Below are 16,670 nucleotides of genomic sequence, written 5' to 3' on the forward strand. Positions count from 1 at the left end.
TCACGTAATAAGACTCTACCATGTGATTATTGTACATATTACTTATCCACTTACTAGGCAGTGGAAACTTAGATATATCTACATTTCGACTATTCTGAACAACGGCACTAAGAACGTTTATGTACAGGATTCTGTAGACATAATTTCCACTTCATGAAGGTACACCAGGAGCAAAATTGTTAAGCTACAAGGTAACAAAATGTTTAGTATTTTGAGGAAATTGGTGGTGGACATACTTTTTGCTGTTGTTTAAGACAGTATCTCCCACAGCTCTGCTTATCTTCAGATCCACGGTGCTGCAGAGGATGACTCTGAGCTCCTGATCCTCCTGCCTCTGCCTCCCACCATGCTGGGCTAAGGAAACTTTACAGTCTGTGACACCATTCTTTCCCACCAGCAACGTACAAAACCTGACTTGTTCCAGGAACCCACTTAAACCTATGGCGCCCAACTTGGGGGCACAAATTCATGAAAAAGCCACTTGCCTGGGGCTTTGCAGCCACTGGCTCAGGCCAGAGCGACATGCCACCAGAGTCACTACTCTGCTGGCTAAGGAGTTGGCCAGAGTTAGCAAGAGTCAGCTGCTTTCACATGCTGCTCCATGCAGACAGTTGGCTCTGTGGCTCCTTCCCTCTCCTGGTGGATTATGGTTTTCCCTTGACCCTGTCCACAGTAGGTAGCTGCCTCTCTTCATTAGCATATGAATGGTCATTGTCAGCAGATTTGGTGAGTCAATTGGGATTTATTAAAGGAGGGAATTAGTTGAAAAAAAGGAGTTTTTCCCCACATTAAAAAATGGGAAACATTATTACAATGAAGGGAGTTATGTCTCTGATAATACACTAGATGGTTTGAAAATGGAGCAATTAAAAGAGAGGATAATTAATGTAGATGAGATTTATGTAATGTCAGTCATAAATATTTTTTGTTTGATCATTTTTGTTTCATCATTAAAAAAGTTAGTCAATATGAGTGCCAAGATAAAAGTTTTAGAAAAACTTGTTAAAAACAGATCATAGAGATATTCAGACCCAGATAAAGGAATTTAAAGGAGAACCAATCTCAGCTTTGCATTATAAGGTTACAGAGAAACAGTCTAAGGCTTTCAAACAGCCAACCTTAATTAATCTAGTAACCTTGCAGGAACTGCCAAATGATACATGTCACTCAGATTGTGTACAAGCTGATTGGATTCCTGTGCAAATGTTAGATTTGAGGAGATTCAAGGAAGCGATAGTCTCATATGGCATGCATTCACCTTTTATGAAGCAGATGCTAAACTCATGGTCAACTTGCAATAGAATTATCCCTCAAGACTGGAGAGATTTGGTTACAGCAGTTTTGGAGGCTGCTCCTCAATTACAATGGATGACTTAGTGGAAAAATGAGGCTAAGACCATTGAACAACAAAGTAGGGCTAGAGGTATGGAAATTTCCCAAGACCTACTTCTTGGAGAGGGCAATTATGCTAACGTACAAAGACAATCTCTATATGATGCCTACACCCTGGCTATATGCTGCATAGCAGCCTTAAACACTTGGGACAGAATTGAAGACATAGGAAAGAAAATTGAATTATTTAATAAAGTTATACAGGGCCCAAAAGAAACCTTCACTGATTTCTTACAAAGATTGACTTCAGCAGTAAGTAGAATGATACCAAATTCAGAAGCTAGACAAATAATTATTGAATCTCTGGTTTTTGAAAATTCGAATGCACAATGCAAAAGTGTAATTAGGCCATTAAAGGCAAGATCAGCACCATTAGAGGAATGGATCCAAGATATAGTCCATATTGAATCTCATAACCATGATGATGCTTAAATAGAAGAGGTGATTTCCAGAAGTTTGAAAAAAATCAAAATGTCAGGTATTTCAATTGCCATAAACAAGGTCACCTAAGAAGGGACTGTAAACAGGGCATTCCTAGAAACAATGTTTTTTCTAAGAATAATCCCAAAAGAATGCCCCTCCCTTCTGGAGTATTCAGAAGGTGTAGCAAAGGCAGACATTGGACTAATGAATGTAGATCAACAGGGACAGCTAAGGTAATATTGCAGAGGAACTCTGGGTGACTATCCAGGCAGCCTAATGTCCCTGTCATTAGGTAACATTATATCTTTCTGGGGTCTAAAATTATATCAACTCTGATGGAGTTGAAGACTAAATAGTTATAGTTTTCCTTAGTTATAATAGAAAATAAATTAGATACAAAACTTTAGATTCACCAAATATTTTCTCTAATTTTGTCAAATACAAATGGATTAAATATTGTTACTGTAATTCTTAACAACTGTTTTTGTTTTACTATATTAAGGTAAAAACCTTCCTTTTAATTAGACAAAAAAAGGGGAAATGTAGTGGGATAATGCTCTTGTACACTGTAAAGGTTTGTCACTCAAATTGGTTAACTAAAATGCTGATTGGCCAGTAGCCAGGCAGGAAGTATAGGCGGGCAACCAGACTAGGAGAATTCTGGGAAGTGGAAGGGTGGAGTCAGGAGTCACCAGCCAGATGCAGAGGAAGCAAGATGAGAATGTTGGACTGAGAAAAGGTACCAAGCCACATGGCTAAACACAGATAAGAATTATGGGTTAACTTAAGTGTAAAGGCTAGTTAGTAATAAGTCTGAGCTACCTGCTGAGCATTTATAAGTAATATTAAGCCTCTGAGTCAATTATTTAAGAAGTTGCTGCCGGGTATTTGGGAACAGGCAGGCAGGAGAGAAACTTCCGGCTATACACCTATTATTACCTGTCTTTTAAATTAAGCATTCTGGTGAGTGTCAAGTCGTACCTCACTGCAATTTGCATGTCTCACTGCAATTTGCATGTCTCTTATTGGAGACATAAGTCTTTACATGCTGGCATAGATTTCTTAGCCATTCATAAATAACTTTTGGACAAATGTTCTAGCTGTTTGTTAGAGACTTTTCTTTGCCTCTGGGATGATGTACTTCTACCTTGATGCATACATACATAGAGGTTTCTCTGTATGCACCCTGCTTATTTAGTTTGGACCTACAGTTACCATCAGTTTTGGGAAATCTGAAACCTTCACCTCGTCCAGAATGGCTACTAATAGTGATCCCCCTAACACACACACTTACACACACACACAGTCACACACACATACACATACACATACACACACACACACACACACACACACACACACACACACACACACACACACAATCTCTCTCCCACTATGAGAGCTCTGATGAGGCTCAAAGGAGACTTATTAGATACTATTTTTCTCCAAAGTCTTTCCTTTCTCTCTTATTTAATTTCTTCTGCTCTGTTTCCTAGTTTATTAAATCTCCCTTCTGCTATGGCAGATCAAATGTTTAAACTGCTAACTACACTTTTCAATTTATGTTTTTTTTTTTTTTTTTTTTGGTTTTTCGAGACAGGGTTTCTCTGTGTAGCTTTGCGCCTTTCCTGGAACTCACTTGGTAGTCCAGGCTGGCCTCGAACTCACAGAGATCCACCTGGCTCTGCCTCCCGAGTGCTGGGATTAAAGGCGTGCGCCACCACCGCCCGGCTAATTTATGTTTTTATAATCTCCTATTTCTAGGTATTTTATTTGGTTATCACAAAAACTGCTTGGTATTTTTAGAGTCTCTTGATTGATCATTCTTTAGATTTCAATCGTTTCCTTTATTTAAATGTAAAGAGCACACTTACTTCACAGGCTGTGTCATAATTTCTGATTCTATTGTTTCCCTTTTTCTATTGTTTTTCTTACAGATTGTATGATTAAAAAAAAAAAAAAGGAAGGGAACTTTGGAGAGATACTTGAGACTGGCACCAGTCATGTGATCATTCAGACCATTTGTTTATGCCAGCACTTGAGATACTCCCAACCCAGGATCCTTTAAGCCTGCTCCCTACCTGAAAGTTCTGGATCAGCTCACACAGTGTATCCACATGTGATCCAACCATGTCTTAGGGGGGAAAAAAAAATCTTGTTCAATTTTCTTTGGGCTCAAAATTTCAAAACAGACCATTTTTCCTGGAGTCCCTTAGAAAATGTGGAGGTGCATGGAGTAGGAGGGTTACTTTTGGTTTCTCCTTCCACTGAGAGTGTAGATGTCTGGGATCCCAGGTTTAACATTGTGCTGGCAGTAACATTCCTGTGACATACTTCATCTGAACTAGCCCAAACAGTCACCTTTCTCCAACATGCTTGTGGCTGTGAAAACCAAAGCTCAAGTCTACCCACCTGATGAATGGCAACATAACTTCTTCTCTACCTACAAGGCAAGTTACACGATAGCTTAGTTTTAGCCCTTGAGAGTCCTTAACAGCTCATATATTTTAGTGCTTTTAATATATATTTCATTCAGCATTTTGTTGTTTTCAGCAACAACAAAAATGGCATAAGCAACACCTAAGTCACTCAGGCAGCACCTGAGCATGAACACGGTGGTGCTTTGAGGGAGACTGTGAGTGGTACTATATGGCACCTGGAGTGAGACTTCTATCTTCAGAAGGGTTCGTTTGGGTTGCAACACTCGCCAGAAAGGTAGATGTGACAATTAGGTTTGATTGGCAGCTTGAAACATTGTAGAATCACCTAGGAAGGGACCCTGAATGAGGAACTGTCTAGCCTAGGTTGGCCTATTGGCATGCCTGTGAGAGACTTTCTTCATTGGGCTTACTGATGTGGGAGGACTAGCCCATGTTGGACAGCACCATTCCCTAGGAGGTGGTTCTGAATGGTGTGAGAGTGGGAAAAATCACAAGCACGCATGGACTCATTCTCCCTCTGCTCTCCACTGAAGAGGTGACTAGCTCTTCAAATCCCCGCTGCCTCGACCTCCTTGCAATGATGGAGCACACTCTGAAATTGACAGTCGAAGAAGCCGTTCCCACTTCGTTGATTCTGTCACAGGGTTTTTCTCACAACAACCAGAAAAATAACTACTGCAGGATGTACAGATGGAAAACCAAACTATGGAAGGCAAACCACTAGCAAGAAGTCTTGCGGCATCGGGAGCCCATTTCCTAGCTTACCAAGCTGAAAGGACGGATAGAAGGTTGAAGAGAAAACGGTCCTGAGAAGGACTCAAAGGCTTCCGGGGAGACTGCCTGTGGCTTACTGATGGGAATGTGAGCCTAGTGAACACTGCCCAGGCGAGCACTGTGCCGACTGCCCAGCACCCCTGAGGTTAGAATCCTGAATCCACTTCCACTTCTGTGTGGAACAGAACCAAGAGTTCTCTCTCCTGAGGATCGACAAGAACGGAATGTAAATAAAGAGAGAGCTGGTCAGAATTAGGATTCCCTAAAATGATAACTTAAAAAGAAAAAATTAAGCTCTTTTGTGACCCACAGGACCAGGGCCGTGGACCCAAATCATAGTCTGTTCAGCTGAGGCACAGCATACAGCCAGTGCACATATGAAACCCATTCCGCTGGAAAGCTCCAAAGGTTGTCAGCTCAGCATGCGTTAAGCAAAGACATTGCTGATTGTCCCGAGCCCGTCTGTGAAAACTACCACAAACACCCAAGCAGAACGCCATTCTGGGGCTAGGGTATGGGGAAAGGACTGTGAATGAAAGCCCCTAATCCACAGAAGAGAGGGAACAGGAAGTGTGAGGCAGACCACACACACACACACACACACACACACACACACATACACACACACCCCTACTTTCTTCCACAAAAATGGGCTGATGGTGATAAAGATGCTTCAGTCTATAAATATTAAACAGGCAGGTTCTTCAAAATAGCTTTCAGACTATCATTGCCATGAGGTAAATTTTAAATAAATATTTATGCAGACAATAACTGAAAAAGGATTTTCTGAAGGGAATACATTTATAGGGTAAAAAAAAAAACTCACATATTTCCAAAAATATGCCTTTTGCTTCTTTTACAGCCATGAACTCAATAAAAATGGAAAGTAATGCAATCAAACATCCATGAGGATTGAAGCCGGGGAAGGCTTCTCTGTGATGGCCAGAAGACAAACCCATTGGAAGTACATCTCCTGCCTCATATGAAGTCCATGTGGACATCAGACACACTTCACCCTGTCTGAGAATTCTTCCCCCACTTCAAACTGTGACACAGCCAACACCCTGAAAGACACGCTCAGCCAAGGCAAACAGCTTCCACTGCAGGTACATCCCCCTGGTGTCAAGAAAGTGATAGGCTTACTATCATGCGGTGGGGTATGAGGTTTGTAATCTGTCAGGGGTTTATAAAAATGGGTTACAAATTCAGAATAGAAGGGGAGATCCAGAACAGCACAGTGGCACCTGACAAACCCTGAAGACAGAGGAGCTAACCCAGAAATCCGGAGATCAGTAGATGAACACTGTCTTAGGCTGGGAATAAAGCCTTCCACAGAAAAGAGGGCCATCGCTTTTTGGAAAAGCAATTACCAATGTGCCTCATTGCATTCTTAGAAGTTTAATGATGTACTGAAAGTAACTAGTGCTTCTGATGGCCTCTTAGACTTGGGTTTCACAGTCCGAATCCTCTAAGCCTTTGGAGGTGGAGCAGAAATGTGAGTCTCCATCAAGGAAGGGTTGCATAAGACAGGAAGTCTTTCAAGGAGCCTTGGCTCTTGAGGCCAATGTTTATGTGCCAAAGGACTTGCTAGACACAGGGATTTCCAAGGCCCTCTGACACTCCTGGCTTCCCACCAGTTCAGATTCTAAATCTCTGCTGGTTTTTTTCACAGCTCGTCTTCCACCTTCTCCCAAAATATGCTGTGCTGGCTTTGCTATGGTGCCGGGTTTATAAAATAATTTAGGTCTTCAGTGCTACCTACTTGAGTCACAGGAATTTCCAGAGGCCCTCCCCCAACCTACCCCAGGTCCACCCTCTCAGGTCAATATCAATCTGAGGGTACGTGGCTTTCTCGACAGCTAATTTAAGTATTTCCCTCCAAACTACTGCAGGTAGCATTCCCAGCTTAAGTAGGAATCCTACTTACTCCTCACAGTAGGAGAATCAAGAAACGTCCATAAAGAAATAAGCAATAAATGTTATGGTCCAATCCAATAAGAACATGTTTTCAACCAGAAAACATAAAAATTGACTCCTACTAGTACATTTAGCTAATGTTTATCAGTCTAACATTTTTATGAGGAGTAACATATTCTTATTTGTATTCACTTTCCAAGTCAGTTCAACAATAACAGTATTTCATCACTATTATTAATTGGGTTATAGTTCTTCAAGAATAATGTTTACAATTGTTAGCCACTTTTTTGAGCCATGCACTTAATTACATTGTCTTTTTTAACTCCAATTTAATCCTTGTGAGCCATTCTAAGTCTGGCAGTACTGCCCCATTTTATAGAGGAAGTGTGGCCGGGTGACAAAACCCTCCCCGAGAGCCTCTCTGCTAGCAAAGACAAGCTAGAGATGGGCCTGGGTCAGTTCAAGTGGTGATCACCTTCAGAAACAAAATGGCTTATCAGAAAAATGGAAAAATAGTCAGAAATTATGCAGAAAGAGTCTAAATTGGAGATCTCCATTGGGCCCCTCCCCTTGGAGGTCAGGGGACCCAGCAGAAGATGGGGAGGAAAGGTGGTAGGAGTCAGCGGGGATGGAGGACACCAGGAGAACGTGGCCTGCTGAATTAACTAAGCAGGGTTTACATGGGTTCACCGAGACTGAAGTGGCAGCCAGTGGGCCTGCATGGGTCTGCTCCAGATCTGTGTAGATAATAGCTTGGTGGTTTTGTGGGATTCCTAACAGTGGAAGTGGGTGGGTCTCTGACTCTTGCCTGCTCTTGGGACTCTTTGTTCCATTGGGTTGCCTTGTCCAGCCCTCAGCGAGGGCTTTTGCCTTGTCTTATTGTACCTTGTTTTGTCCTGTTTGGTTCTCATCTTTTGGAGGCCTGCTCTTTTCTGAAAAGGAAAATGGGGGAGAGTGGATCTGTGGAAGAAGGAAGGTAGGGGGCATGGAAGGAGGGGAAACTGTGATTGGAACGTATTGTATGACAGAAGAATCTATTTTCAAAACAAATTAAAAAAAAAATCTCAGAGTCTCAAAAGATCTATTTGTGGCTACTCACAAACCTAATGGTTATGTGCATGTAAAACTGATCATTTCAGATCTTCAATCCACATATAGCTCAAAGTTAAATTCTGACAAACAGAAGCCAGTTCTTTGAATGGGCAACAGTGATATAAACTAATAGAGCAGGTTACTCTAATAATGCTTCCTAAATATTGAAGAGTAACCAAGAGAGGAAACAAGAACACAGGCAGCCATGCCCAGTTGCTGAGGGTTTTCTGGAGACCAGGCAAGGCTAACCGGCGGCTTTAAATGAATAATCTCTGGGGAATACCAAAGCAGCTTAGTGAGGAAGCTACTTTTCTGATTCCCATTTCACAAATAAAGAAACTCCAGCTTAGAAAAATGGAATAATTAGACTAAACGGAAACACTGATGCTTCTTAAAATTATTTGTCTTATGCTAAAACCAGGGTATCCTAAAAAAAAAAAAAAAAAAAAAAAGCAAACTAGGATATCTTAATAGCACTGAAATATGCTAACAGCTTGTGAGAACAGTATCTTTGGAGACAGCACTGTCCAGGGATGGGCAAGAACCAGGCAGAGCAGCAACTGAAAGAAAGAAGTCCAGGTAGCTGGAAACGTGGGAAAGACTAAAAACCTGTGAAGTCCAGAGACAGAGACACACAAGGGAACCCAACCCAAACCTTGCAGAGTAGACACTCCACTAAAATTTCCTCAGATGGCCTTTTAGATCCTTTAATTCTGAATTTAAATCTTCGCATGTTCTTCTTCACTATCCATGTATGTCATGTGACATAAGGCAGACTGGGTGGGTCTTTGAAGAAGCAAGCAGGTAAGCCATAACTTTCTCCTTGAATCGAGGCCATAAGAGGCGGAGACTCAGGGACCTACCTTGGTCTTCATAAACTTGGAGTGGCTTTTATACACTTCAATTTGTTTGATCTCCTCCTCTCGGTCCTCTGTGTTGAGCACGCCATTGGCTTTCAACATCTGGATTTCATCCTCCAGGTCCCGGATGTTTCGCTCCAATGAAGCAATTTTTGTGTCCTGTTGATAAAAGGGAAAGAAAGTTGGAGGGTTTTGTTTTGATTTTTTTTTTTATTTCATCATTGCCCAAGTAGAATTTAAGATGGCAACTCTGGTAGTGGGGCATTAGCCATGCTGCAGAACTAGCCTGGGGTCCAAAAGAGCTTGTGTTTTCACGTCTGAGGATCACTTGTCAGGGAAATGCTTGAATGATCAATGAACATCACGTGTCCACAACACAGAGAGTAACATAGATGTGTTTCACTAAGGTCCAGGAACCAGGTTACTAAGCAACAGTGGCAAAAATAATCTAATATATATATATATATATATATATATATATATATATATATATATATATATATATATATTACCTGTTTCAGTGAAAAAATTTGTAATTTTGGATATAGTTAACCAGGGTACATGTTTAGTCCACCTGTAAACACAGAAGCAGTTTGTTCCTGCTTGTTTCTGTTTAGAATTCTGTGGCTGCTTGTTACAGGCATGCTTGGAATTTGACTCCAAGAGAGAAGGAAATTCAAACTTACTAATGGAGAGAGGGATTCTCATCTGAAATACAGACATAAGTGAAATTAAATAACTGAATCCTGACTTTGTATGACTGATACAATAAATATTGAAAATTTATAACAACTGGAAATAATATATCACGACATCGTGATTTATTTGGCGAGCAGTCAGGTCCCTACGTGACAAAAACATGACTAACTTGCAAGCCATTTCTAACCTATTGATTTACAGACCCGAAAAACGAGAAATATTACATTCAGATGTGGGATTAATTGAGAAAAAACATCCAGTGACAGACTCTACACACAAGAGAATGCATAATAAGAAACGATGCTTGAGGAAGTACAGAATAGAGGGCTCTTACAGGGCAAGCCACTAAGCACAACAAAAAACATTGCCCAAAGCTTCCAGGATGAGAGACAAGGTGTCTAAAGTTGTCCTAAGATTTCCAATGTCTCCATTTGCCTGCATTATACTACAAAGACGCAACTAATCAGTGTTAAATTTGTCATGAAACATTAATGAAAATGAGCCAATAGTTCTTTAATAATTCTAAAAAAAGAACCTAAAAGATTAAATATCAACACAATACATGGTTCCTACATTTATTAACCCAGTTTTAAAATATTATAACTAGACATGCCTGTCTTTTTCTGTGGCCACTGTAGATTCCCTTTTCTATTCTGCATGATGAGTATAACTTACATGTAAGTTTAGTAGCAGTTGTTATTACTATCTACAATGTAACTGTATAAAAGAGGAAGAAACAGAGGAAGGATGACAATGACTTACTGGGCTCTATTATGGGTCCAGAACCAAATGCTTAACACAATAGATATTTCTATTAATTCTCGGGAAAATCCCATCAAAATAAATTTTAAATCTGAAAATTTCAAAACTATTATGAAATCCTACAGTCCAGAGTTTTATCTTCCTTTGAAAATAATAGTATTGTGTTTTTCAGTTATAAAAGCAACATTTTGTCAATTAATTAAGACTTAAGAACGTCTCCTATATCCTACTATCCAAAGATAACCACCATTTGTGTTTTATATATAGCCTATCAGTATTTCTCAATCTTTGATGTAAGTTCTAGTTTCAGGAAGGAATTATTTATTGAAGTTATATGATGCCCTAGCCTCTAATGTGACAGAATTTGGATATGGGATATAGGGATAGGTTAGATGAGGCTATGAGGACAGGGTCCTGGGATCACAGTAGTGTTCTCATCAGAAAAGACACTAGAATTTTCTGTTTCTCTCTCGCTCTCTCCCATATATGAGCACAGAAAGAAGGTGGCCATCTGCAAGTCAGGAAGAAGGTCTTCACCAGAGCCTGTAAGGTGGGCGCCCTCATCTCACCCTGGCAGCCTCCGAAATCCCACCGGTGACTCCTGCTAGTCCAGCTTGTTAAGGAAGCTCTGGGAGACAGACACTGGGAGCCTCACTGACTGACTTGCTCCAGTTCTGAGCTATGAAATACAGAAAAGGAGGAGGAAGGAGGGATCCATTCTGCCCCCATCATGCCTGGCTTTTTTTTTTTTAAACTGTAGATTCTGGAAGTCATACTCAGGCTCTCATACTTGCAAGGCAACCACTTTACCAATGAGCTATCTCCCCAGCCCATCTTGATTACTGTCTTAACTAACACACTTTCCTATGTTTTAGGGTATAGTGTGTTAATCATAATCGTCTATGCAACTTTTCAAGTTTTTAATAACCTTGAACATGTCTCATTTTTAGAGTTAGGAAACAATTTTTTTTCTGAGACAGAGTTTCTCTGTGTGGCTTTGGAGCCTTTCCTGGATCTCGCTCTGTAGACCAGGCTGACCTTGAACTCACAGAGAGCCTCCTGGTTCTTTCTCCCGGGTGCTGGGATTAAAGGCGTTCACCACTGCCACCCAGTGCTAAATTCAAGCTTTGTAAGAATGTAGCTGTGTTAAGTGTGAAGAAAAGATTCAGTTTCCTTCTCCTCCTATATAAAAATCTCCCGAGTCTGAGATGACCGTGACTACTTAGGTGACTAAGGACGTGTGTATATTACAGCAGTAAAACTTGCGGTTCTCCTCTCTTTGACACAACTTTTCTAATACCTCCTGGTAAGATTTCAGGTCTCAACTGTGTGGGCAAAAAGAGAAGAGCCTGTCTCCTATGAGCCTTCAGTTTTGCTCCTAAGTCAATTCCTGAGGCTCTACTTAGCAATAGCCACAACGAGCAACTCCTTAACAGGTTAGATGGGACCTCTCCACCTGATGCTGAAGAATTACATACTGTGGAGGAAAAATCAGATGAGTCCAGACAGGAAGTTTATTCCCAGAAGGAGGCTTCTGAATCTACATGCATCTGAGTTTAAAGTTTAGTAAACAGTGGAACAGAATATTTTTCACTTCAATAATTTCCTTAAATTAGCAATGTTTTTTTTTCTTTTCGTCATAAACTTGTTTTTTCTTTAGCATTTTACAGGCATCCCAAAATGCAAAAGGGAAAAGAAGAATAAAAAAAGGAAATGGCTACTCTGGAAGGATCTATTTATTCTGTCCTTATTTATAACCTGGTTCCTACATTAGAAATCTACTTCAAGGGCAACAAAACTCATTCCCAAAACTCATAAGTGCAGAAAAATCCAAGACAAACTTGAATAGGTGAACACATTAGGATCTACAGCAGAGGACAAATACAAAGCTCAGAGTTTGGGTTTGGCTGAGTACAAGATGTTCAAAATCCAGCCAGAGAGTGAGGAAACTAAGCTTGAAAATCAGACAATGGCCATCATGTTCCTCGCCTGCTACATGCCTTGGCTCCAAGAATCTAGGGAGAAGGAATTTTATCTTTTGTTTTCAGCAAGTCTGTAAGGCTATGATGTGGGTGTGACAGCCACACCAGAGGACTGGGGGAGTGCAGTGTACGGACATTCCCTCTGGAAGCAGATGCCGAAAGAACACATGCAGTAGCTTTAAGCCATGGTCTGCAAGGAAGATTTAAAAAAACTTCAATAACAACAGGTTGTAAAAGCCCCACAGTTCTGGAAGGTAAAGATGTATTTACTCTCTAGAAATCTGAATACTGTTACATTTGCTAATGACTCACATTTTAAACAATCTGTTATAGTTTTCAAACACACATAGGTTGTTTCACAAGTAAACAGCCTCCAGAAACACAAAATGTAGGGACTGCCTTTGAGTTAGAGACAAAGTAACCAAATACAATATAGAAAATCTTCTAGTACCTAAAATCTCTGCGCCAAGGCCTGGTGAGTCTGAGAAACGACTGTTGGAGAGTCTCAATGTCCACAGCTCTGAGGAATACTACAGCAAAGTGTTTGCTCAGGTCCATCCCGGTTTATCTCCTTCAGCCATCAGGTCTTTTTAGAGACTGAGTGGGGCTGGAGAGGATGGTTCAGCTGGTGATGTGCCTTCCACATACGCATGAGGACCTGAGTTTGGGTCCCTAGCACCTGTGTTAAAAAGACAGGCATGGTGGCACACACCTGTAATCCCAGTGCTGGGGAGACAGGGACAGGAGGCCTTTGGAACTTGCTAGGGAGCAAGATCAGCCTTGTTGGTGAGCTCCAGGTTCACAAAGAGACCATGACGCGATGCAGTGAACAATCAAGGAAAACACCAGATGCTGACCTCTGACTTCAATATGTGCACACAGGAGCACAAACACACATACATGCCACATGCGCACACAATGCTACGACTCAATAAAACAGAAGCCAGTGATTTGGATTTGTCAAGGGAAGATATTCTTTAATTATCCAAACTTAAAACAAGCAGGACTTAAATAGTCAGATTACCGAATCAGCTTCTGTCACTCAAAAGTGGTCACTAACTGGGCTGGGTGGCACATGCCTATAACCCCTATAACCATAGATAGCTCTTGGGAGGTTGAGGCAGAGAGATTACAAATTCTAGGCTGGCTTAGGCTATATAGACAGATACAGGAGAAGAGAAGTGATGGGTAATGAGGAAAAAGAAAAGGAGAGAGAGAAAAGAAAAGGAAGGGTGTATGTATACAGGGAGGGAGGGAAGGAAGATCAGAGGTAGGAGAGGAGGGAGGGAGGGGCTGAGAACCTGCAGTGACTAGGGCAATAAAACAATGCCATAGACTCTCATCATCTTGAACGCACCCCTCATGTCTGAGTTGATACCTTCTCAACAGCCATGAGATGTGACACCCATAAAGTTGTCTTGTTTTAATGCTATATTTTGGTTATAGACTATAATAATACTTTAAGATACTGAGGGGGGGAATCTAAAATATGTTTGTTTCTGCTCCCTATTAGGGAAAATGTCTGACCTCTTACAAGTTATTTCTTCTCACACGTGCATAAAACAATGCTTGTAAAATTTTACACAAAGTGTAGGTCATAGCTTCCCTTTAATGATTTGCACTAAAGACCATTTTTACATCCACCAGCTAAAATAAGTATCTGCTATACAAGTAAACATTAAGCCGCGAGACGGTACTCTAGCAGCCATTTCCCCGTGGGCTCACCATGGTAACTCTTAACCCAGCCACGAATCTTAGCAACAGCTGCTGAGAACCACTGAGCAATGCAGATGGAGGCTGAGCAGGGAGACCCAGTACGTTCCTTTTCTTTTTTTTTTTTTTTTTTTTTTTTTTTTTTTTTGGTTTTTCGAGACAGGGTTTCTCTGTGTAGCTTTAGCGCCTTTCCTGGATCTCGCGCTGTAGACCAGGCTGGCCTCGAACTCACAGAGATCCGCCTGCCTCTGCCTCCCGAGTGCTGGGATTAAAGGCGTGCGCCACCACCGCCCGGCCCTTTTCTTTATTTAAGAATCCAGGATTTTCTAAAATAGATATGCTTCAGATTGGTATTAAACGTAGACTCAGGGAGTGCTCTCACACATCCACCCATTCATTCAATAAATGTACATTGGACATCTACTTAATATCAATCACTTTGCCAGGTATGGGAGATAGCAGGTAAACCGAAACAAGATTTTTGGGTATCCTTCTCTCTCAGCGAAGGGATATAGTCTAGATCCTTGTTACTCATGAAGGAGTCTGCCACCAGCAGCATGGGAATCACCTGGGCAGAAATCTCAGGCTCCAACTCCAAACTATGAAATCTTCACCTGCCTTTTCCCAGGATCACAAGGAGATGCTAGTGCCCTGGAGGACTGCAGGGGTCCATCAGGCACCACAAACAAGATTCAATGCAAAGAGACCAGAGCAACTTACTGGACGAACGAACACATGTAGAGAAATACAAACCTACTTGCAAAGGCTGTTCAACTTGGCACACAGACACAGCAATCCTGTGAGGAAGCTGCCTGGATCGGCTGTGCCAGTCAGAATGCCACTGTATCTCTTCCTGCGCTTGTCAAACATCATGTTCCCCTTAAACAGCAAGGAACAGATTTTAATTCCTCTCTAGGAACTGAAGGCTGAAATGGCGAGTGGGTGGAACATTTTTAAAAAAGAAATATCAGATCATCACAAAATGCAACAATTATGTGAATTCTAAGCATCACAATGTACTTTCCTCTGAATACAGCAGGAATTACAGGTTTCATTTTAATATCAGGAGAAGAGAGAATATATAAACAGCTTTCAGAGAGCATGGGACTCACCATGGCCACATATCAACTAGCAGGCACTGATCAACATAGGCCCAAACTGGCTTAAAGAAGATATGACGTAATGCTCAGGAAACAGTCCTACATAATTATATTACATTTTATTTAGAATAGAATTCCAAACTTTTATTACTGGATACCACAGAGGCTTGCAAAGGCTCAACCTTTAAAAGTCATCTACTTGCAGATGCAAACACAATCGTGTAGCCCTGAGTCATAAGCTAGCTGAGTCACATCTCAGCTCTGGAAGGACCTACAGTGTAAGGTTTAACCATGGTTGCACAAGCCCCAGCCAAGTACTCTAGAAAGAATCTGACTTAGGCCCACAACATATTTGAAGAAAAAAAAATACATACAAAGAAACCAAAACCTCATTGTCTTGGTCCTAATCAAACTATGAACAGATAGTAACTTAGATTAGAAGATGACAAAGGACATGCCAGGTTCTAGATGACATTTCTGTGCTTATCTGTTTGTAAAATATCTGCTCCTTCATGGGAAAATGCACAGACATGGAATCAGGTTAGATTCCAACCAATTAAAGGTAAGTTGGCCACTTATCATAGTCTCATTTGTCTACACTGACTCATGGCTATGAAACCCTTGCTCTGGACCACGTCCTGCCTGCCACTGACTCTGATACACATGGTACTGATACGAAACCATGAAAAAAGTGCATATCTCTATGGTTCCAGCTATACTTTATGGCCTCTGTATATGAATTTGTTGTTATTCCTAACAGACTTAGACCTAACAAAAGAAGCTAATGTGATTGGAGAGATGGCTTATCTGTGAAGAGTACCTAGGAGGCCTGCTCTTTTCTGAAAGGAAACAGAGGTGGCAGGAGGGGGGGACTGGGAGGAGAGGAGGGTAGGGAGGCTGTAGTTGGAATGTATCATATGAGAGAATAATAAACAAAAAGAAAAAATAACCAAAAAATGAGTACTTGTTCTTGCAGAGGACCTGGGTTTGATTCCCAGCACCTACATAGGCTCACAACCATCTGTAATTTCCACAGGCATGCACATGGTACACATATATACATGCAGGCAAATTACACATAACCATGAAATACATAAATCTTTAAGAGACAGACAGAGAGAGAGAGAGAGAGAGAGAGAGAGAGAGAGAGAGAGAGAGAGAATGATAAAAACCCAGACACACTGCATAAGAAGGTGAAAACTTAGCCTTCAGGAGCCACGTACCTAGGTGCAGATCTCAATTTAGGCTTTTAAATTTTGAGATGGGATATTCAGCCTCTCTGAAATTAGAACATGCTTCTGAATGTGCTAAGAAACTTACAAATGTTTATAATGCTTGGGAAATATTATCATGCATTGACGCCCCACCAGGAGTGAAGAGGCAGCACCATCATCACACCACACCTGTATTGTCTGTCCATTCTCTAGTCCCGTCGGTACACAGGTCAAGATGGCAGCTTCTATTTGGATTCCACCTGGTCAAACCTGGTGACCATGTTCCTAACATTGCTATGAG

General features: G+C 41.2%; 1 protein-coding gene across 16 annotated transcripts in view; it reads right to left on the reverse strand.

The window, feature by feature from the left end:
• The window catches only part of Erc2 (ELKS/RAB6-interacting/CAST family member 2), a 906,926-nt gene that overhangs the window by 588,076 nt on the left and 302,180 nt on the right, over positions 1-16,670 (reverse strand). For all 16 annotated transcript variants that reach the window (XR_008217165.1, XR_008217166.1, XM_052733784.1 and 13 more), the window contains one exon: positions 8,903-9,058. Coding sequence is in view for 14 of the 16 variants with exons in the window: in XM_052733784.1 (XP_052589744.1) it covers positions 8,903-9,058 (156 nt within the window). In the remaining 2 variants the exon portion in view is untranslated. The remainder of the gene's footprint in view (positions 1-8,902; positions 9,059-16,670) is intronic.

The sequence above is a fragment of the Peromyscus californicus genome, unplaced genomic scaffold (genome assembly GCF_007827085.1).
Source record: "Peromyscus californicus insignis strain IS unplaced genomic scaffold, ASM782708v3 Scaffold_12__1_contigs__length_115047231, whole genome shotgun sequence".
NCBI lineage: Eukaryota > Metazoa > Chordata > Mammalia > Rodentia > Cricetidae > Peromyscus > Peromyscus californicus.